Genomic DNA, 23,496 nt, shown 5'->3' with positions numbered 1-23,496 from the left:
AATGACACAGTTGGACTAGATAAATTTCTAAGGACCTCTGCAGCTCTCAACTTCTAAGGTCTAGTTGATTTTTTAAGTCAAGTATTTGGACTGTACCTTTACTTCTATGAAATTTCCTTTCTGTTCCTTAGATGCTATCATTCAGGACCTTTTGGAATATTGAAACTGTCACCCAATATAGCTTTGCTTTCCAGCTTTGGAACACATGCAAATCTGACACTTCAGTCACCTGTGCCTTCATCTAAGTTGCCATCAACTCCTTAAATTAGTTCAACAAACCATTAAGCCAGATAACTGCACTGTCCACTCTCAAGTGCACAGTTCTATATCTTGTCATGAGCCACTCAGTGAAATGACTTACCAAAATCCAGATACACCCTGGCTTTCCCTAATTAACATTTGAGTAATCTTATCCAAACAAAATGTGTAGGGTTTCACAATAATGTATTTTTGGAGGCCTGTGCTGGCTCCTGGTCCAGTTCCATGTGGCCAAAGACCAACTGCTTCATACAGTGTTCCTCGACTTGGCTAGATGCCATTGTGCATGGGTATATCATGCATCTAGAACTCCTAGCATTTAACTTTTAATCCTTTTCAAAACTCAAAATAAATATTCAACTTCTGCTTTGGGTACTCATCTATTTATGCTCTACGAGTTTCAAAATTCACCTGCAGTGGATTTCACGTCCTAACTTCTTTTGGTAACTTTCTTTTTTATTGAGGTATAACTTACATAAAATAAAGTACAAAATATCTGAACTTCCGTCAAGCCCTATAATTTAGGCCTCATTTACAATAGCTGAATGCCTGACTAGGAAGATGTCCATCTTTATCACTGTTCAAAGATAAGTCTCTTTAAGGAAAGAACAGAAGAGGAATAAAAGCTGAGTAGTACTGAGTTGCCTTTGTTCCTTTGTACACTATATGTTGGTCCTTTTGCTTTCTCTCAATCTTGCTTTCCAGCCCTTCTCAAACGTTCATGTGCACACTAATCCCCAGAAGATCTTGTTAAAATGCAGATTCTCATTCTGTAGATATGGGATGAGGCCCAAGAGTCTGAATTTCTAACTAGTACCCAGGGGAGGCCAATTCTGCTGGCCTGGGGACCACGTTCTGAGTTGCAAAGACCCAGGGTACAGTGAGGAAGCTGGGGTGGTGCAGTGGGAAGAGAATGAGCTTTGGAAACAGAAACCTGGGTTCTAATTTGCAACTTCTCAACCCACTAGCTGCGTACCTTTGGGTGGATTGCTTAACAACTCTTTGCATCTCAGTTTACTCCTCTCTATAAATGCAATCACCTACATTTCAGGGCTGTTGCGAGGATTAACTGAGATGAGGGAAGCAATGAGTCTAGCACAGTTCTGGGCTCTCCTCCATACAGAGGCTCTCACAATACACAGCAGCTATTATCATGAATGTCTGATTGTGCCTGCCATTCCCTACCTTTGCTGTTATGAACCCTAAAATTTCAAATTTGGCCATGCCATACTGGTGTGTCTAGTATTCTAACCTACTCTTATGGACTGCATGTTGGTGTGACCCCAAAATTCCTATGTTGAAGTTCTAACCCCCAAGGTGATGGTACTTGGAGGTGGCACCTTTGGGAGATTAAGTTTAGATGAGGTCATGAGGGCAGGACCCTCATAATGGGATTAGTGTCCTTATAAGAAGAGATGCCAGAGAGCTTGAGGGCTCTGTCCCTGGCCTGTGAGGACACAGCAAGAAGCCAGCCCTATGCAAGCCAGGAAGAGAGTCCTCACCAGAACCCAACCACGCTGGCACCCTGATCTCAGACTTCCAAGCCTCCAAAACGGTGGGAAATTAATTTCTGTTGTTTAAGCCACTCAGTCTAGGGTATTTTGTTATGGCAGTCAGAACTGACTAATCACCTACACTAAGCATACTAGCTATCCCATAAGCATTTATTGAGCTCCTACTGTATGTCAGCTCTGAAGTATCATTTTATTTCCCTCTGCTTCCCTCATGGCAATGCAATATCATTGTATTTTAACAGACACTCTATTAACTTTGACTGTTCTTTTAAATATGCTTAAGATTCTATGTTTTAATTTGAATGTAGAGAACTTGGAACCCCTAAAACCTCACAATGCCTTCCTTGGGAAGAAGTGGCATTTTCTCACCCTAAGCAATTCCAAACTCTGAATGACTAAGTACCTCCACTTCAAGAAACATCCTACTACCCTCAGTTCCCAACAATAGACATTCATTAAAGGTCACTGAAGGAACCTCCTCAACCTGATAAGGGCATCTGCAAAAAACCCACAGCTAACATACTTAATGATAAAAGACTGATGCTCTCCCCCTAAGATGAGGAACAAGACAAGTGCCCACTCTCACCCCTTCTATTCAACACTGTACTGGAGGTTCTGGCCAGAGCCATTGTATAAGGAAAAGAAATACAAGGCATCCAGACTAGAAAGGATTAGTAAAACTATCTCTATTCATAGAAGACATGATCTTGTCTGTATAAAATCTTTAAAAACACACACACACAAAATCTTAGCAGTAATAAATTAGTTCTGAAAGGTTGCAGGATATAAGATCAATACAGAAAGAGGAACTATTTCTACAGTGTAGCAAAGAACAATCAGAAAATCAAATTAACCATTCTATTTGCAATACCGTCAAAAAGAATTAAAATATATAGGAATAAATGCAACAAAACAAGTACAAAACCTATACTCCAAAAACTATAAAACATCATTGAAAAAAATTAAAGAAGACCTTAATAAATAGACATCCTGTGTTCATGGATTAGAAGACTTAATATTGTTAAGACGGCAATATTCCTCAAATTGGTCTACATTCAATGCAACCCCCATAAAAATCCCAGCTGGCTGCTTTGCAGAAATTCATAAGATGATCATGAAATTCATGTGGAAATGCAAGGGTACCAGAACGGCCAAAACAATCTTGAAAAAGAAGAACAAATATGGAAGACTCAGACTTCCCAGTTTCAAAACTTTCTACAAAGCTGCAGTAATCAAGAAAGTGTGGTGCTGGCATAAGGATAGACATATACATCAATGGAAGAGATTTGATGATCCAAAAATAAACCCTTACTTTTATTATGTTTTTTAAATTTTTTGTGAGGAAGATTGGCCCTGAGCCAACAACTGCTGCCAATCTTCCTCTTTTTGCTTGAGGAAGATTATCACTGAGCTAATATTTGTGCCAATCTTCCTCTATTTTATGTGGAAAGCTGCCATAGCGTGGCTTGACGAGTGCTGCTAGGTCCATGCCTGGGATCCGAACCCATGAACCCCAGGCCACCGAAACAAAGCATGAAAAGTTAACCACTATGCCACCAGGCTGGTCTCAAACCCTCAGTTTTATTTTTGATTGAGTTTTGACAAGGGTTTCAAGACATTTCAAAAGGAAAGAGCCTTTTCAACAAATGGTGCTGGGACAACTGGATATCCATACGCAAAAGAATGAATTTAGCCTGCTTCCTCACCCTACAGTCATGTGTCACATAATGACATTTGGTTTCAGTCACTGATGGACTGCATATACGATAGTGGTCCCATAAGATTAGTACCATCTAGCCTAGGTGTGTAGTAGGCTATACCATCTAGGTTTGTGTAAGTACACTCTATGATGTTCACACAACAAGGAAATAACCTAATGATGCATTTCTTAGAATATCCCCATCGTTAAGCAACACATGACTGCGTATATAAAAATTAACTCAAAATGGATCACAGACCTAAAAGTAAAAGCTAACACCATGAAACTATTAGAAGAAAACATAGTTATAAAATTTTGTCATCTTGGATTAGGCAATAGTTTCTTAGATAGGACACTAAAAGCAGAAGTAGCCAAAGAAAAATTAGAGAGAGTAGATTTAAGTTTGAAGATTTTGTGTTTCAAAGGACACCATCAATAAAATGCAAAAACAACCCACAGAATGGGAAAAAATATTTCAAATTATACATCTGATAAGAGTCTGGTATGCAGAATACATAAGAACTCTCACAACTGAAAAATAAAAAACAAATAACCCAATAAAAAATAGGAAAGGACTTGAAAAGACATTTCCCCAAAGACATACAAATGGCCAACAAGTACATGAAATGGTGTTCAACATCATTCATCATCAAGGAAATGCAAATCAAAAGCACCATGAAATACCACTCCACACCCATTAGGATGGTTACAGTAAAAAAAAAGTCAGACAATAAAAAATGTTGACGAGGATGCAGAGAAACTGGAACCCTCATACATTGCCAGTGGGAATATAAAACAGTACAACCGCTTTGGAGAGCAGCCTGGCAGTTCCTCAAAAAGTTAAACATGGTGGGGCTGGCCCCGTGGCCGAGTGGTTAAGTTCGCGCGCTCCGCTGCAGGCGGCCCAGTGTTTCGTTAGTTCGAATCCTGGGCGTGGACATGGCACTGCTCATCAGACCACGCTGAGGCAGCATCCCACATGCCACAACTAGAAGAACCCACAACGAAGAATATACAACTATGTACCGGGGGGCTTTGGGGAGAAAAAGGAAAAAATAAAATCTTTAAAAAAAAAAAAAAAGCTAAACATGGAGTTACCACATGATCTAGCAATTCCACTTCTAGGTATCTAGCCCAAAGCTGACATTCAAACAGATACTTTTATACTAACGTCCACAGCAGCACTATTCACAACAGACAAAAGGTAGAAACAACCAAACGTCCATCAATGGATGAATAGATAAACAAAATGTGGTATATCATATAAAGGAATATTATTCAGCCATGAAAAGAAATGAAGCACTAATACATGGTCCAACATGGATGAACTTTAAAACTTTATGCTAATTGAACACAGTCAGTCAGAAAAGGCCACACATTGTATGATTCCATTTACATGAAATGTCCAGAATAAGCAAATCCATAGAGACAGAAAGTAGATTAGTGGTTTCCAGGGCTTGGAGAGGGGAAAATAGAGAGGCACCACTGATGGGTACAATGCTTCTTTTGGGAATGATGAAAATATCCTAAAATTAAATAGTGGTGATAGTTGTACAACTCTGTAAATACAGTAAAAAACACCCTGAATTGTACACTTTAAAAAGATAGATTTATGGTATGAAAATTCTCTCTCAATTAAACCCCCCTCAAAAAAAAGATGACTGAAGGGTTGGAGAAAAAAGCAAGTACTCATTTGCGTAGTGCTTTTAAACTTTCAAAGCCCTTTGCTATCTCTCATTTTTCTTTCGTTCTGTTATCTTTTCTTCATAACCTGTGAGGTAGAGAGAGCAGACACTACTAACTCCATTGGAGAAACGAGGAAATTGATGCTCGATGAGGTGACATCAACTTGTTCAAAGCCCCAAGTCCCAGTCAGTGGCAGGGAGGGTACACAGGAGGGAACAGGGCACACAGCAGAGCTGCCCCGGCTGCACATCAGAATTGTCTCGGTGCTTTCTGAAAATGGGTATGTTTTGAAATCGGCCCTGGTGATTCTAATGTGCAGCCAGGGTTAAGAACCACTGGTCCATGGACTGGAGAGAGGGAAATAGCACTTGCTTCCAAGTGCTGGAGGCTGTTTCTTCTAAGCTTGTTTTAGGAAAACAGAACCAAGGCAAAGAACTAGCAAGTTCTGGAGGCAAAAAGCCTACTTTCTGGCACTCTCCCTGACTGCTGCCACTCCCTCCATGGGCTGAGGGGCTTGGACCTCACTGACAAACCCAAAGGTCTGGACATTTTATTCAAATAGGAAGAAAAACCAGAAGTGAACCTAATTCACCTGTCAAGAGGGAGGAGCGAAGGCGAATCAGTTCACTCATCAAACAGGCTGTCTCAGAAACCAATGGAAAAAACAAAGGCAAGGTTAGTCAGTGTGGAAAAGAAAGCCTCCGGAGGAATTTTAATCTCACTCAGGAAGGCTAATGCAGAAACAAAGCCCCCTTCACTCCACCATCACCCAGCAGCTCAGGGAGCTGGGGCCAAAGCGCTGGAGACTAACATCAAAAAGCACATGCTGACAGGAACCTCCTCAATTTCTCAGATAATATTAGGAATAGTAGTAACAACATGCGACACTGAAAAAGCACTTACTATAGCCAAGCGCTGGGCTAAGTGCTTACCCTACATGATCTCCATTCACCTGAGCACCATTTTACAGATAAGAAAATGGGGTGGCAGAAGTTAGGTCACTTACCCAAGGTCACATGGCTATAAAGGCAGATGAGGCAGCCACAAAACCATAGAGAGGCTGGCTCCAGGGTTAGCACTTTTGACCACTACACTGTACTAACTCTTAACTTCTACGCAGACACAAAAAGACCAAGAATATGCTGCGAACGATGTTAACAGTTGTTGCTGCTCAATGATTTCTGTTTTATTTTGGTGTTTTTCTGTATTTTCTACTTTTTTTCTTATTATCAACATATACTACTTTTGTAAAGAAAACATTTATACATTTGTAAACACAAAGGCACAAAAGCCTCATGCTTTCTGTTGCTGTTTTTAATTTATTGAAAAATAAGCACCATTGCAATGGTGGTGATTTTTATTTTTTATTTATACTTTTCTGTATTTCAGAAATTTTCACCAGTAAATATGTCTTTTGCTGTAATCAGGAAAATATCATTATTTCAAGTGGTTTAACAAATAATTCACCTGGGAAAAATATCATCTATCATCCCTCTGTCTTCACAGCCAAGATCTCAGGACATGTGTAAGAGAGTTCCCCTGGAATTGCTCTGAGGAATACAGAGGTTCAGGCTGGCTGACTAATCCATTTATTCTATCTGTGGATACCTACCGTGGGCTGGGTACGAGGCCCCACAGGGGACAGAGGCCACAAAGATAACTATTCTTGCCCATAGGGAATAGTTATGCTGCAGTGCTGGGAACCTGGGGACAGGGTGAATGCACAGTCCAACCAAACTATGGAGTGCTAAGCAGCTATTAGAAAGAATGAGATTCATCCATAACTGAAGAGGTTACTGATTATCTACCGTCAGGTTAAAGGAAAATACACTGGAGTAATGTTTACAGTGTAATGCCAATTGTGTAGGAAGCCTAAACCCAAACAAATCAACACCTAGAAATATGAAGATCCTTATCTGCATTTATGAGCAAAAGAAAAATGTGGAAAGACACACAAACCTTTAACACAATTGACTTGAGTCCTATTCCCTTGAGGAATAGGACTGAAAGTTGGTGGGGTAAGATGATTAGCTTTCTCCTTTTACTCCTGAATTGCTTTTTAGTGAATATGTACTATTTTTGTAAAAAAAAAAATTAGAAAAGAGGAGGAAGGACGACCATGAGCTTTAGCATCAGAAAGACCAAGTTCTCACAACAGTTCTGTCAATTTCTGTGTGTCTCTGTGCAAGTTATTTAACTTTCAAATGGAGACGCTAACAGATACCCACGTCAGAGGGTTTGTGTGAGGATCAAAGACTAATAATTAACAGCTAACGCTGACTGAGGGCTTCCTATTTGCCAGGTGCTGTGCTACACGCTTTATACACATTAACTAATTTAATCCACAAAAGTTAAGTAACTTAGTGAAGTTCTCTCCCTCTCCCTCCCTACTACCCCCCCACCCCGCTGGTTCTCTCTCTCTCTCACACACACACACACACACAGAGTGGTACAGCCAGGATATGAAGCCAGAGAACCTGATCTCCAAGTCCATACTCTTAACTACGCTAGGATGAGCTATCTGTGAAAGCTTTCCTTTGCAAAGTCCCATGCACCAGTAAGGAATTCTTATCAGGAGAACCAAAAAAGATAAGAAATACACACAAAATCTAAACACTATAAGGGCTAAGAGATGTGACAGAAGCAGTGACCCAGGATGTCTTCTGGTGATTTGCACATAAGTGGCAATGTCTATATATACAACTGAATTCACGACTCTCCATCCTGCTCTTCAGAATCTCAGTGAGGAGCTTACTGTGTCCTACCTCCATGACGCTGGCCAGGGCATTCTCTTAGTTGAACTGCCTCCGTCCTCTGCAATTTGCATGCATATTCTAATTAGTCTTCAAGGCTCAGTTCAGGCTTTATTTCTCTGTGAAGCTTTCTGGAGCACTTAATGATCTCTCCAGGAGGCAGTGTGTTAGAGTGCAAAGTGCACAGGTTCAGCTTTAGCACTTACAAACGTGTAACTCTGAGCAAGCCATTTCATCTCTCTGAACCACAGTTTCCTTATATGTAAAAGAGGGTTCTTGCGAGAATTAAATAATAACATATGTAAATTACCTGGCACACAGTAGGTGCTCAATAAATTCTAATAATAATCCTCTTCCCATCTCTTGGAACTCAGAACAATCACAATTTAGTAATTATGCCTGAATTTCCTTGTGATTTTCCTTTTTCATGATTTTGAGTTGAATACCGTCATAACTTTTCAGGCATTTATCCCTTATTTTTCTAACTAAACTGCAAGTTTCTTGAGGGCCAGGAATGTACCCTGGCTGCTTCTGCATCCCCTGCAGCATACAGCACAATACTTGACATAGAAAAGTGCTCAATAAAAATCTGTGGATTGACTAGTGTGACTAGGCTGGATCCATGGAGGACATAAGACTCTCAAAGATCAATCTTAAAATAAAGGTAGTAATTAGACATATTATAGCATAGTCTCTCTAATTTGGCTTGGACCAGGAACCACAGACTCTTCTCAACACGCTCCATGTCCTCACACCCTTTGCATTCATCTGATCAGAAACACATTGGCCTTTGTAGGTTGAGGCACAATTTTGCTCAAATCAATTCTTCATAAAGCTAAGGCCTCTTCTGAAGCCAACTTTTTATATTTTAAGTACTCTCAGGAAAGCAAAGGGACATTCTGTCCCTAGTCCAGGCCCCAAATCCAAACTATAACTTTTTTAAATAGCTCAATTTTCCAGTCACAGAAATAACTTTTCTAGGTCGATTAGCACATCTCAATATGCCAATTAGCAAAGAGTAAGATTCTTAAGTGTATTTGCATGGGTGACAGCGAAGTTTTCCAAGTAGCACACACGGGTACAAGGTGTGCCAGCGGCAAAGCTGCATTCTTAGAACATTGAGATAATGATTGAGAATGATGGGCTGCCGCCCTAGTAATGAAAACATCATTACTAACCTCTTGCACTCAGGCTGAGAGTTAAGAACATTCAAAAGAACCAGTTAACAGAGAAAAAGGACTGGGCAAAAGGAGAGGGGTGGTAAAGGAGAAAAAAAGGAACTAAAATGATAGATCAACACGGACACACAAGAATGGGCAATTTTGATAAATGAGATAATAATATACTCGAGGTTTCGGGCCTTACAGAAGAAAAGAGCTTGATAAAAAGAAGCGTTATCATTCTTCTTATTATTCTAGTAGCAGACAGACGGCTGCAAACATAAATATAGGCCAAGCTAGAGTGCTTGGTCTGGGAAGGGGGCTGATACAGTGTCTTAAGTTTCTTTTCCCTTTCCAACCTCCCTTGCTCAGAACACTCCACATTCAGAAGAAGCTCTCACGGGCCTTAGAGGCAAAAGGAACAGGGCTGGGGATCAGCTTGGGCCCACTGCCTCATTCTGAGTGCCAGATCATCAGCTTTGCAAGGTAAGAGCTGTAACTGAAAAGCTAATACGTAACCAGGTTCTATGGGCATCCACCTCTTGGCTTTCACTTTCCAGAAGGTGGGTTAGCCTGGAATGGATGATATTCCTTGCAAATTCATAGGCATAGATAAGGAACCAGACATCACCCTCAGGCCAAAAAGTCACTGGCTATAACAAGGAGCTGGAGAACTAGGCAGTATATCTACTCTCTAAGCCATGGACTACCGACAGCTTCGGCGGGGCGATCTTCACATGGGGTCCATGGATGGACTTGTGGAGGGAGGGGAAGGAGGTGGCAGTCTGTGTCCCTCCAGAAATTCTATGCAAAATTGTGTTTGTGCATTTACCTGAGAAGAGGCACTATAGTCATCTTCAGCTTCTCAAAGAAGTCTAGGACTCAACTTCAGATGAAGGGACGCTAAGAAGCATTGCCAGCATCTTGACTCACTAGCATTCAAACCTGCCCTGAATTTCAGCCATACGATAGGAAGAGAGCTCTGAAGTCTGAGTCAGGAAACTTGGGTTCTAGGGGTACCCACCTTGGCTTCTTAAGCAAGTCATTTATCCTAAATTCCCCCTCTCAAAGATAACATTAGACCAGACAAGCTTTCAGCAACTTGCTAGTCTAATAATCAATAGCGCCATGATGCACTTCCCCTCCTTCCTTCCAAGAAGCAAAAGAGAAATCACCCTTAAGACATTTCATCTGAAGCCAGAAAGAGACTTTCCCCAGAATCCTGGCAGCAAAGAGCACTTACTTGTAATATGGGCCATTGGAATATACGTCCTTTCTTCTAAGGTGTCAGCTTCTAAGCTGGAGAACCAGGAGGAACTGGGACTTGCGCATTCTCTGGCTGGTCTTTGAATCCTGGTGCCAATGAGTCACAGGACAGAGCACCACATGTGGAAATTCACTGATGATCCCAAATCCTTGAATTTACTATGGCAACTTCCTCCAACTCCCTCTCTCTCTGTCGTTACATGTGTGAGTGTACATATGTCTATATTACTTGAATACACACTAATTAGTTCATTTTATTTTCCTTGCTTCCTCATTATTGCTAATGAGCAAAAAAGGGGGAGGAAAATAAAAAGATAAAGGGCTAAGAAGGAAGGGCAAAAGAAGTCAAAAGCTGGCTTCCTGCCTAATTGGATCATTAGGCTTAAGAAAGAGTTGCCTATCTTCCTGTGTCTTATGTCAAGTCAATCGAGATCAACTAAGGGGTTGCAAAGCAAAAAGTTCTGAAGGCCAGAAGTAGCCCAGGAGGGGTCCCAACCACTTAAAATAACCCGACCGAAACCAACCGTCAAGACACATGCAAATGGAATCACAGCCTCATTTTAGAAAAAGAGCGCCAAGATTATTCACCAGAGTGAACGGAACTGCTAGTTAAGAGAGAGCTCATCAAAGAAGTGTCAATGTTAAGGAAAGTTACTTGAACATTCTTGATAAGCTGGTTGGCTATAAATCTTGACATTTATTTGAAAAGTATTACGTGTTAATATAACAAATATAATAGCAAATCTGTCTCAAGAGAGAGGAAGAAAGAGGAGGAAAGAAGGAAGGAAGGAAAGAAAAAGAAAGAGAAAGGGGGCAAAGAGAGAGAGAGAAACATTGTGTCTGCATAGAGTAGTATAGCTGTTATGGGCTGAATTCTGTGTCGCCCCCCCCCCCCAACAAATTCGTATGTTGCAGCCCTAACCCCCAATACCTCAGAATGTGACTGTATATGGAGTTAGGGCCTTCAAAGAGGTAATGAAGTTAACATGAGGCCATTAGGGTGGGCTCTAATCCAATCTGACTGGTGTCCTTACAAGAAGAGGAAATTTGGACACACAGAGACACCAGGGGCGTGCATGCACAGACGGACAACCATGTGAAGAGGCAGCAAGAGGGCAGCCATCTACAAGCCAAGGAGAGAGGCCTCAGAGAACAACCACCCTGCTGGCATCTTGATCTTGAGGATAATAACACTACCTTGCCTCCTAAGTTTATTGTGAGGATTAAATAAATTAGTCCATGTAAAGAACTTAGAACAGTGCCAGGCACACAGTATAAGCACTTAAGAAGTGCCAGCTGCTATTACTGCCGTTGTTGATGTTAAAGAAACATCAGCAGGCCTAGTGAAGATATAGACCCTTGGTGTAACACAATACTGATTGAATAGTAACTTAACCACTGGCTTTCTAACTGACTTCAGGTATGTGAATGGGCCTCTGTTTTCAAGCCTGCACAATGGGAATAAAGCTGTCTGTTTATGCTCAGTGCTTCTCCAAGGAGATTATTTGGCTTTCCTTGGGGGAAAGGTCTCACTAGGAAGAACTGAAGGTGACCTGTGTAGAGGAACCATATCCACCTCAGTTGATAGCAGAGACTGGCCAGTGTTGTGGGCTACAAGCACTCAAATTCAGGATCGCTGATTCTATAAGCCCAAGGGGAAATTTTCTGGTGTGCCACTCCTTGCTGGAATCCGAAAGAGCTGCAGGCATCTGCAAGCCAAGGAGAGAGGCTTCAGAGGAACTCAACCCTGCTGACACCTTGATCTTGGGAATAGTAACAGTGCCTTACCTCCTAGTTTATTGGAGATAAAAATAGAGAGATCAGTTTTCCATCTGCCTGATCTCTCTAGCTCCTGAGGAAACAGTAACAGTGTGACCAGACAGAGGGATAAGACAGCGTTAGATCCACTTCTCTGCCTCAGCAGGTTACCTCCACAGGCAGGAAGTAACTTCTGCTCTAGCACGGTTCCACATCCCTGAGCCAGGAAGGAATATGTTTGTAATTTGTTTGATTTGCACTATTCTTTGGTATTATCCCCCAGGGCTCTGAGACCAAGGCAGGAGTTCTGATTCTATGGTTCACTAGGTGAAGTCAGGCGAGTCATAGATTGTGGGGGATGTACAAGGAAGAGTGTAGTACCCATGTCAGCAGCCTGTGCCTGCTGATCCCAGCTCACAGGGGAACACTGAACTGAATGTGCCTGGCCTGTTAGGCCAGAGACCATACTGCCTGCCCTCCCCCAACCCTGGCATTTCCATTTTCAAGAGCTCGAATGGTCTATCTGTAAGGTGCTTTGGGCTCTTTGGAAAAAAGGGGCTAGGCATTATGAGCCACCTGGGCATCCTGCTAAAATTCGGTGTCCAGGGGGCCAGCCCCATGGCCTGGTGGTCAAGTTTGGCACTCTCCGCTTTGGCGGCTCAAGTCTGGTTCCAAGGCATGGACCTACACCATTCATGGGGGCCGTGCTGTCATGGTGACTCACATACAATATAGAGGAAGATCAGGACAGATATTAGCTCAGGGTGAATCTTCCTCAGCAAAAAAAAAAAAAAAAAAGCAAAACAAAAAAAACTGCAGCATCAGATGCAGTAGGTCTGAGGTGGAGCCTGAAATGTCACATTTCTAACAAGCAGCACCCACGTGATGCTGGTCCTTGGACCGCACTTGAGTTACATGCTTGGAGTAACTTTGAATTATAAGCGCCTAAGACACTGATTCTCCAAGGGTGGTCTGAGGACCCCTGCAATCGGCATCACGTGGGGGCTTGTTACGAATGTTCCTTCCCTGGCATCATTGCAGACCCTCTCAATCAGACCTTCCAGGGGTGGGGTCTGGCAAGGCTCATATTTTAGCCATTGCTTCAGGTGACTGCTATGGACATTGTTTCAGAACCACTGCACAAAATCAGTGGTTCTCAACTGCAGCTCCATGTTAGAAGGGACTTTTTAAAACACTATGCCCAGCCTGCAGCACAGATCAATAACTCGGATGCTTCAAGGGTGGGGCCAGGGCATCCGTGTTCGTTTGTTTGTTTTTCATCAGTTTTTTTTAAGTATCCCTAAGTGAGCCTGGAGCATAGTGAGGGTTCAAAATCACTGCTTTAGATGATTGCTTCTCTTTTAATTTCCATCGGTATACAATATGCACCTAGAAAAGTATAATGATCATAAGGGTATATATGAATATTTGTGGCAAGGGAGTGGCTGAATCCTCAGAGACAGTGAAGTGTAGCGGTGGGTGTAGGGTCTGGAGGCTTGGGCACTGCTCCTAACTCTGCCCTAGAATTTGTGTGACTCCCTGAACGTCAGTTTCTTCCTCTGTAAGGAGAGGCCATAATACTCGCCCTATCTACCTCACACAACTGTTATGTGAAAAAACCTTGTGAACTATAAAGATTATCATTTTGATATTTAAACTATGATCTTAATGCATGAAGCAAAGTTAAGTCGTGAAAATAGAAAGCAATAAGAAGGATATTACAGATGATTTCTTTCCCGAGCTTTCTAATGTGGCCAGCTAATTCCTCCACAGTCGCACATGTGGGAGTCTGAGGACAGGGACTGCCACCCCAGCCCCAAAGCTCCTGCTTCTCTCTCTGCTGGTTTATCACCCGGCCCCCTGCCACAGTGGGATTCTAAGTGCTAGCCTCAGGGTGTGTGTGTGGCCCAGAGTACTCCGTGGGTTTGGGTGAATGGGGAGGAATCTGATTCTTGTCCAAGGAGCCCCTTATCAAGGCAGACAGTCTTTGGGAAGATTATTTGGGGCCAATGTGGTTGAGTCCACACTAGAGGCCCTGAGAACACCTGGAAGCCTCTGTCTAATGGGTGGGGCCCCCAGCCTCCGTTCTCTCCACGAAACCTCTCCAAGAGCATCTATGGCTTTTTCGTTCTGTCCTGGTTCTGGCCTAAACTCTTACTGCAGCCCCAGAGTTTCAAAAAATACTCCCACCCCTATCACGCTCCACTGTATCCAAACAGGACTGCATCAAACCTCAACGTGAAACATAAAGATATTTTAAAACTCACATGGGCACAGGAGCTAAGGATGAGGACAAGCACTGGATAATGAAAAAGTGAGCAAATGCAATTTTGTATGTTGTTGGTACGTTCCTAGAAGAGAGAACTTACCAGCCGGGTATTTACCACAGGAAACAGCAGGGCCAGAAGAGCTCCATTCAACATGTGCATCTGCAGCCTGGAGAGGAAGAGAGAGAAAGTCCAGGTCACACACAGCCTCTGCTGCAAAGGCAGACAAAAATGTGTCAGGTTATGCCATGCCATATGGGCGAGCATGTAAACAGGTGGCTCTCTGTGTAAAATGGCGCGGGAGTTGGCACACACGTGTAATAAATTAAAAGCAGCATATTTTGCATCAAGTGCAATGTTCTGAAGAGCACCACCACAGCCTCAGAACCCCCGAACGCTTCCCAAACACACTTTGGTTACAACACTTGATTACACAATGAGCTCTGTGCTCCCTAAACTTTCAGTCAGTCCCGATCAACTGCTTCAAATGCTGCAGCTCAGGCGGCACTAGAAAAAGGGAACTGGATGACCAAGTGCTCTGTTATTACAGTAAGACCTACTTTTCACAGCACAGCTGCTTATTTACACAGCCACATCCAATCCTTTTCCCCACAGAGAGACCTGGGCATAAAACAGCCAGTACAACCAGTGAGCCAGCTGCAGTATTTCGCAAACTGTTCGCCAACTTTCTTAGAAACGTCTTCAGGCGCTGCTGCAGGGGTGGGGAGGGCAGAAGTGGCAGCCTTCCAGGCTTTCTTTGATCTATTTTATATACTGGGCTCTGTGACTTAAAAGCAAAACCAAAAAAAAGAAGAAGAAAAACACCGGTCTGCAGCATGGGGTGGTGACACTGTTTCCCAATACCAAACTTGTTAAAACACATACTAGAAACCCTTGATGAGTCAAGAACCACCAAGTCAGGAACAAACTCTCCTTGTGAGGGCCCTGGGGACTGACTTAAGCAGCTTCCTTCATCATTCAAGGCAAGTGGTCCTTAACTACTAAGGGAGAAGCAAAGAATGACAGTCTGTCCCTCTTGAAGAAAAGCTGATTTGATGGGTCATGTGTGACCTCTGCTGAGTCAAAAACCACTGTAGAGTCAATGGGCCTCGTAGACCTCAAGACACTAGCTTGCTCACTCGTAAACTCTCTTACTCTCTCTCTTACACACTCACTCACTCAGCAGCTCCGGGAAACCAGAATTTCCCCTGTGCTCTGAATAGGAAAGCAGTCTATACCTCACAGACCCCCTAGACCTTTAGCTCTTCTCTTGGAGCTCACAGATGTGTGCCTAAGACTAAGCGACACTACGAGAAGACCCAAGGGAACAGCACAGAAGCCCCAAGGCTGTTTTTCGTCCTCCCCAATCTGTTTCTTACTGCTGCTCCTTGTTACCAATGCCATGATGATGGCAATGATGTGCACTTCATATATTCTAGTCAAGTATCTAATTAACTGCTTTACATAAACTCTCCTGCTTCATTTTTACAGCATCTTATGAGATAGGTACAATTATTTTTCCCATTTTGTTAATGAGGGAACCAAGTTCAGAGAAGCAAAGTGACCTGGTCAACGCCACACACAGGAGAACAGAGCCAAGATTCAAACCCAGGTTTATCTGACTCTGGACCACAAACTCTTATTATCCCCCTCGCTGCTTTCTATCAGAGAGTCCCTCCCTCAAAAATATGACCTCAACTGGAGAGTCACAGATGCTCTTTTTCCTTCCTTTTGGTTTCAGGAGTCTCTCTACCGCCTCCTTTATCCCCTGCAAGAGGCTTAATATGCTTTCAGGGGATGACAAAGGGGAGAATGCTCTTAGGCCACTGTACCAGGCCATCGCAATCCTACAGTTTAACAGGGCTTGGCTCATTCCATAAATGGGAGGACGCAAACCAATGCAATGTCACTCCATCCTCCTTGGGCTGGCTTTTATAACAGAGTCATTCAAGAGGACAACTCTGTCTTCTGAGAAACTGACTGCTGAAAACTCCGGCTCAAGCCTCAGTGCCTAGAGCAGGGGTCATTAACAGCCATTCCAGGTTTGGGGTGAAATAGAGTCTGGCCTAACTCTGCCCCTGGACCCTCCTATGTGACAGTCACAGCATAAACACTCACTCTAGGAGAGGAAAAATCACATGATAATCCAGGAAAAGCTGGACCCTGGTGCTATGCTTTGCCATTGGCCTTAGAAGAATGTTGGCATTTACACAAGGCCAATTAGATATCTGGGCACCAAAAGTTAAGTCTTGAGGATGATGGGACTGATCCCAAGGGACCATGGAAGGCCAAAAATAAAGAAGATAAAACCAACATCAAGATTCAAATGACTAATAAATTCCTAGATAAAGACAAGCCTTGTTACTAATAAATTCCTAGATAAAGACAAGCCTTGTTACTCATAAATTCCTAGACAAAGACAAGTCTTGTTATGGGTCCTCAAAATCCAGTTACACAAGATATATATACGCAAAAGGGTGAATTATGCTTAACATATAAAAAGATCTTGTATATCAATAATTACGAAAAAATCTAACGTATGTTGAGCATTTCTATGTGCCAATCACTGGGTGAAGTAGTCAAAAGCAGCATCTCATTTAATCCTCACAGTTTTTATTATAATTCAGTATCATTTTCTTCAATTTCATAGCTGAGAAAACCAAAGCACTAAGTGATTAAGTGACTTGCTCACACAGCTGCACTGCCCTCTACAAACCCGGAGCAGAGCTGAAGAGGTAAACAACTGACAACATCAGAGGCAGAGGCTTTTGTTTCTACTTTATGCCCACTTCCAGTGGGCCACCCAGATTTCTGCTAGGTATGTGAAATGGGTAATGGGCAATTAGAAAGTCCTGTGAGAGTTCCCTCATCTGTACAATGGGAACAATAATCATACCAACTCATAGGATTGTTATAATGTTAGTATTTATAAAGTGCTTAGAAAAGTACATGTATATAGTAAGACTCATATACATGTTTCCTAAATAAATAGTGAAGAGCTCACCTAAAGCCTCAAGATTAAAAAAGGAGGAAGGGGAAAAAGAAAAAAAAAAGGGAAATCATGTGAGAGAGTCGAACTGTTTCAAAAATTCAAAGTATGAGAAAGAGATCCATAGAAAGCAATAGGATAGATTAAAGGCCAGAATCAAAAACTAGAGCTTGGAGATGGATTCATCTCCAGTTAGTCATACTTACAAATCTCCTTCTTGCTGACTCAAACTCCTGGCCATTATCATTGTCACAAACATTTTTGTCAGCTTTGTTGTTTTTCTATAGGATACTGTGTTAAGTTATCTTAGTTGGTAAGAACCTGGGGCAACATGGCAAGTGTCATGGGTTTGATTCTCTTCCTGTTCAGTTAATTCATTGAATTTGGTTCCACAAACTAATCAATCCCTTACTGTGTGTCTAACATTGTTCCAGGTGATATAGGGAAAAGGAGATCAGTATACATAAGACATAGAATCTGCCTTCCAGAAGCTAACGATGTTACTAGAAAGGCAAGAAATTAAATAACTAGAGAAAATGCAGTATAATGGTTAAGAAGATGGGGTTTGGAATCAAACCTACATTCAAATTCCAGCTTTATATCACTTACTGGCTGAGTGACTCTGGAAAAGTCACTTAAAATACGCGTCAGTGTCCTCAATTGTAAAACAGGGCTAATAACAGTACCTAGCTGAAAGTGTTGTTGAGAGAATCTAATGAGATAAGACCATGTAAAGTGATCAACATAGTGCCTAGGACACAGTAAGACAATACATAGTAACTATTATTATCCTTAACAAAGTAATGTAAATGAATATCACATTATTATTCATAACAACAAATGAAGGTATTAAAAACCTTCACAAGATGGCTTATATTTCAATTTAGTACTTGATAACAACCAAGAACCAAAAGATATGGAACAAATGACAAGTTCTATGAGTGGCTGGAAAGAAAAAATCACAAAAGAAGAATTCTCAAAGGAAATTATAAAATATTTTGAACTGGACAAAAATAAAAATAAACATACCAAAGGTTCGGATCCTGGGCGCAGACACTGCACTGCTCATCAGGCCATACTGAGGTGGCATCTCACATGCCACAACTAGAAGGACCCACAACTAAAAATACACAACTATGTACCAGGGGACTTTGGGAGAAAAAGGAAAAAAGAAATAAAATCTTTAAAAAGAAATGTGAGAGATGCTTAAAACATGAAATTCTTATATTAGAAAAAAAGAATGGGCTCCAATCATTAAGCTAAGCTTCCATCTTAAGAATATAGACAAAAAGGAGCAAAATAAACCCAAAGCAAGCAGAAGGAATGAAATAATAAAGACAAGAAATCAATGAAATTAAAAACAAAAATAGAGAAAAATCAATGAAAACAAAAGCCTGTCTTTGAGAAAAATCAATGCAATTGATAGAGCTCTAGGTAGAATGACATGGATAGAAAGAGAGATGACAAAAAGTACCAAAATCAGGAAGGAAGGAAGGGATATCACTATAGACCCCCAGGAATTAAAAGGATAAAATAAGGAGATACAAACATTTCTATGCAGATAAATTTGACAAGTTAGATAAAATGAAGAATTTACTCTAAAATCACAAATTACCAAAACTCAAACAGGATGAAATAGAAAAACTAAACAGTCCTATTAAAAAATTTGAATATATACACAATGGAATATTATGCAGCCATAAGAAAGAAGGAAATTTTGCCATTTGTGACAACACGGATAGACCTCGAGGGCATTATGTCAAGTGAAATCAGTCAGAAAAAGGCAAGAACTGTATGATCTCACTTATACGTGGAATCTAAAAAGCAAAGACAAGCAAACAAAAAAATCCGAACTCATAGATACAGAGAACAGATTGGTGGTTGCCAGAGACAGAGGGGATGGGCAAAATGGGTGAACATAGTTAAAAGGTACAGACTTCCAGTTATAAAATAAATAAGTCATGAGGATATACTGTACAGCATTGTGACTATAGTTAATTATACTGTATTGTATATTTGAAAGTTGCTAAGAGAGCAGATCATAAAAATTCTCATCACAAGAAAACAAATTTGTAACTATGTGTGATGGTGGATGTTAACTAGACTTATTGTGGTGATCATTTCGCAATAGATACAAATATCAAATCATTATATTGTACACCTGCAGCTAATATACTGTTATATGTCAATTATATCTCAATAAAAAAGACATTGGGGCTGGCCCAGTGGCATAGCAGTTAAGTTTCTACGCTCCCCTTTGGTGGCCCAGGGTTTCCCGTTTCAGATCTCAGGCGTGGACCTATGCACCGCTTATCAAGCCATGCTGTGGTAAGCATCCTGCATATAAAGTAGAGGAAGATGGGCACAGATGTTAGCTCAGGGCCAGTCTTCCTCAGCAAAAAGAGGAGGATTCCCAGCGGATGTTAACTCAGGGCTAATCTTCCTCAAAATAAGTAAATAAATAAATAAATAAATTATTAAAAGAATTTGAATTTGTAGTTAAAAATCTTCTAAGAAATCTCCAGACTCAGATGGTTTCAGTGACCAATTCTACCAAATATTTATATAATCTTGTCCAGAAAATAGAACAGAAGGAAACATTTCTCAACTCATTTTATGAGGCTATTACTACCCAGATTGCAAAACTAGACAAATAAAGAAAAAAAAAAAGAAGAAAGAAAACCAAAACTAAAATAATATCCCTCACAAACACAGACACAAAAATCTTCAATAAAACGTTAGCAAATCAAATTCAGGAGTATAAAAATAATAATAATCTATGACCAAGTGGAGTTTGTCATGGTAATAAAAGGTTGATTCAATATCTGAAATTCAATTAATGAATTCCACCAAACTAACAGTGTAAAGAATAAAAAGTGCATGATCATATTAACTGGTACAGAAAAGGCATTTATCAAAATTCAACATCTATTCATGATAAAAAAAATATCAACAAACTAGAACTAGTAGGGAAATTCCTCAATCTGATAAAGGACATCTAAAAAATATTATGCCCAACATTGTACTTAATGGTGAAAGACTGAATGCTCCTTGCACTAACATCAGGAACAAGAAAAGGGTGCCCACTCTCAGCACTCCAATTCAACATCATACTGGCAGTCTTAGCCAGTGTAGTAAGGCAACAAAAATAATAGATATTGAAAAGAAAGTAATAAAACTGCTATTTGCAAAGAAGATGATTATATGTGTAGAACATCCCAAGGAATCTACAAAAAAGCTCCTAGAACTAATACGTGATTTTAGCAAGGTTGCAGGATTGCAAGATCAACATGCAGACATCAATAACATTTCTACATAATAGCAGCATAAAATTGGAAAACAATTTTTTTTAGATTGGCACCTGAGCTACCATCTGTTGTCAATCTTCTTCTCCCCAAAGTTCCCCCAGTACATAGCTGTATATTCTAGTTGTAAGGTCCTTCTTGCGCTATGTGGGAAGCTGCCTCAGCACAGCTTGATAAGCTGTGCCATGTCTGCACCCAGGATCCGAACCAGCGAAACCCTGGGCTGCCAAAGTGGAGCATGCAAACTTAACCACTCAGCCATGGGGTCAGCCCAGAAAACAAATTTTTAAAAAATACTATTTATAATATCTCCCTCTAAAACTCAAATACTTAGGTATAAATCTAACAAAATATTTACAGACTCTGTATACTGCAAACTGCAAAATGTTGATAAAAGAAATCAGAGAAAATCTAAATAAATAGACAGATAAATGACATTCAAAGATTGAAAGCCTCAACATAAGAAAGATGTCAATTCTCACCAAAACAATCTATAGAGTCAATGTAATTCTGATCAGATCCCAGCAGGATATTTTGTAGAGACAGGTAAACTGACTCTAAAATGTATCTGGGGGGCTGGCCCAGTGGCGCAGCAGTTAAGTTAGCACATTCCACTTCTCGGTGGCCCAGGGTTTGCTGGTTCAGATCCTGGGTTTGGACATGGCACCACTTGGCACACCATGCTGTGGTAGGCATCCCACATATAAAGTAGAGGAAGATGGGCACGGATGTTAGCTCAGGGCCAGGCTTCTTCAGGAAAAAGAGGAAGACTGGCAGTAGTTAGCTCAGGGCTAATCTTCCTCAAAAAAAAAATTTATTAAAATGTACATGGAAGGGAAAAGAAAGTAGAAGCTAAAATTATTTGGAAAAAGAAGAAGAAAGATGAAGGAATCACATTACCAGATTTTAGGGCTTACTATAAAGTTATAGTAATGAAAACAATGCAATACTGGCCAAAAAAAGACACATCAATTAATGAAACAGAATAGTGCAGAAATACACCCACATTGGTATAGTCGTTTAATTTTTCACAGTAATGCAAAAGCAAGTCAGTGGAGAAACCACAGCCCTTTCAACAAATAGTGTTAGAGTAACTGGACATCATATATGAAATAATGTACTTAACCTAAATCTCACAACTTACATAAAAGCTAAGTCATAAATCTAAATAAAAAATGTAAAATTATAAATCTTTTAGAAGGAAACATAGGAGAAAATTTGACCTTTATTTAGGTAAATACTGCTTAAACATGACAACAAAAACTCAATACATTAAACAAAAAAATATGATAAACTGAACTTAAAATTTTAAAATTTCACTCTGTGAAAGACACTTTGAAGAAAATAAAAAGACAAGCTACAGAATGAAATAAAATATTTTCAAATCACATATCCAAAGAGTTTTTATCCAGAATATACAAAGACTACTCACAATCGACAATAAGAAAACAACCAACCCAATTAAAAAATAGGTTAGAAAACTTGAACAAACACTTCACCAAAAAAAAGATATATGGATGGCAAATAAGCATATGGAAAAATGATCCACACCATCAGGGAAATACAGTCTAAAATCACAATAAGATATAACTCTTCACCTATTAGAATTGATAAAGTAAAAATACTAAGAACAGCAAATGTTGGAGAGACTGTGGAGAAACTGGAACTCTCATAATACACTACTGGTGGAAATGTAAAAACAATTTGGGAAACAATTTGGTGGTTTCTTCTAAAGTTTATGAAAAGTTTTAGAAGTTAAAAATACTCTTATTGTATGCCCAGTAATTCTGCTCCTGGAAATTTACCCTATTGAGATGAAAACTTAGGTTTACACAAAAACCCTTAGACAGATGTTCACAGCAACTCTATTCATAGCAGCCAAAGTCTGGATCAGCCCAGATGCCCCTCAGTGGGTGAATGGATAAACAAACTATGGTTCATACATACCATGGAAAACCACTCAGCAATAAAAAGGAATGAAGGATTGATACATGCAACAACTTGGATGAATCTCAAAGACATTATGCTGAGTAAACAAAGCCAGTCTCAAAAGGTTACATACTATAGGTTTCTATTTATATGACATTCCCAAACAACTAAACTATAGTGAAGGAGAACTAATCAGTAGTTGCCAAGGTTTAGGGATGTGAGAGGCTATCACTCTAAAGTGACAGCATAAGTAATTTTTAGAAGTGATAGAACTCCTCTATACCCTGATTTTGGTGATAGTTACAGTAATCTATACATGTGTTAAAACTCATGGAAGAGAGAATTCTGAGATGTCAGAGTAGAAGCACCAGGAATCTGTCTCCCCACCAAGACAACAATTACATGAGCAAATCTGTCTGATGTAACACTTTTGGAACCCTGGAGTCTACTGGAAGCTTGCAACTTCCAAGGGAAGGCTTAGACAGTAACTCATGGTTAATTTCAGTCCACTCCAGCTCTTAGCTCTGCAGCAGCTATCCATCTCTCACCTCCCAGTCAAGTAGCAGGCAGCTGTGCTCATGATCCTGGAGCAGTTTACACACAGCTTGTGGAGGCCAGGGTGGGCAGTAAGATCCTGTCCTCCAAAAATTGGGGATCTGTGCTCTGATTGATGCTTCTGATAACAGAAGGTACAGACAGAGACAACCAGCCATTGTCGCACACGCACCCCATTGTTAAAAGCCCCTCCGTCTCCAGTTGATGTGACTTCTAAGGAATTTAAAGGACCTGCACTTTTGCCTCCCTTCATTTTCCTTTTTCCCCTTTGAGGAGCCAAACGTTAAAGACTAGGACACTCAAAAGCACCTACATATACAGGGGAAATGAGAAAATCACTCCACATGCCGAAGGAAA

At 40.7% G+C, this 23,496-nt stretch overlaps 1 protein-coding gene across 6 annotated transcripts in view; it reads right to left on the bottom strand.

Moving 5' to 3' along the window:
• TMEM164 (transmembrane protein 164) overlaps nucleotides 1-23,496 on the bottom strand; it is a 166,700-nt gene that overhangs the window by 56,166 nt on the left and 87,038 nt on the right. For all 6 annotated transcript variants that reach the window (XM_044764240.2, XM_044764242.2, XM_044764239.2 and 3 more), the window contains one exon: nucleotides 14,464-14,530. In XM_044764240.2, coding sequence (XP_044620175.1) covers nucleotides 14,464-14,530 — 67 coding nt within the window. The remainder of the gene's footprint in view (nucleotides 1-14,463; nucleotides 14,531-23,496) is intronic.

The sequence above is a fragment of the Equus asinus genome, chromosome X (assembly GCF_041296235.1).
Source record: "Equus asinus isolate D_3611 breed Donkey chromosome X, EquAss-T2T_v2, whole genome shotgun sequence".
In the NCBI taxonomy this organism is placed as follows: domain Eukaryota; kingdom Metazoa; phylum Chordata; class Mammalia; order Perissodactyla; family Equidae; genus Equus; species Equus asinus.
Note: the sequence above shows the minus strand (reverse complement) of the source record. Positions and strands in the feature narration are given on the sequence as shown.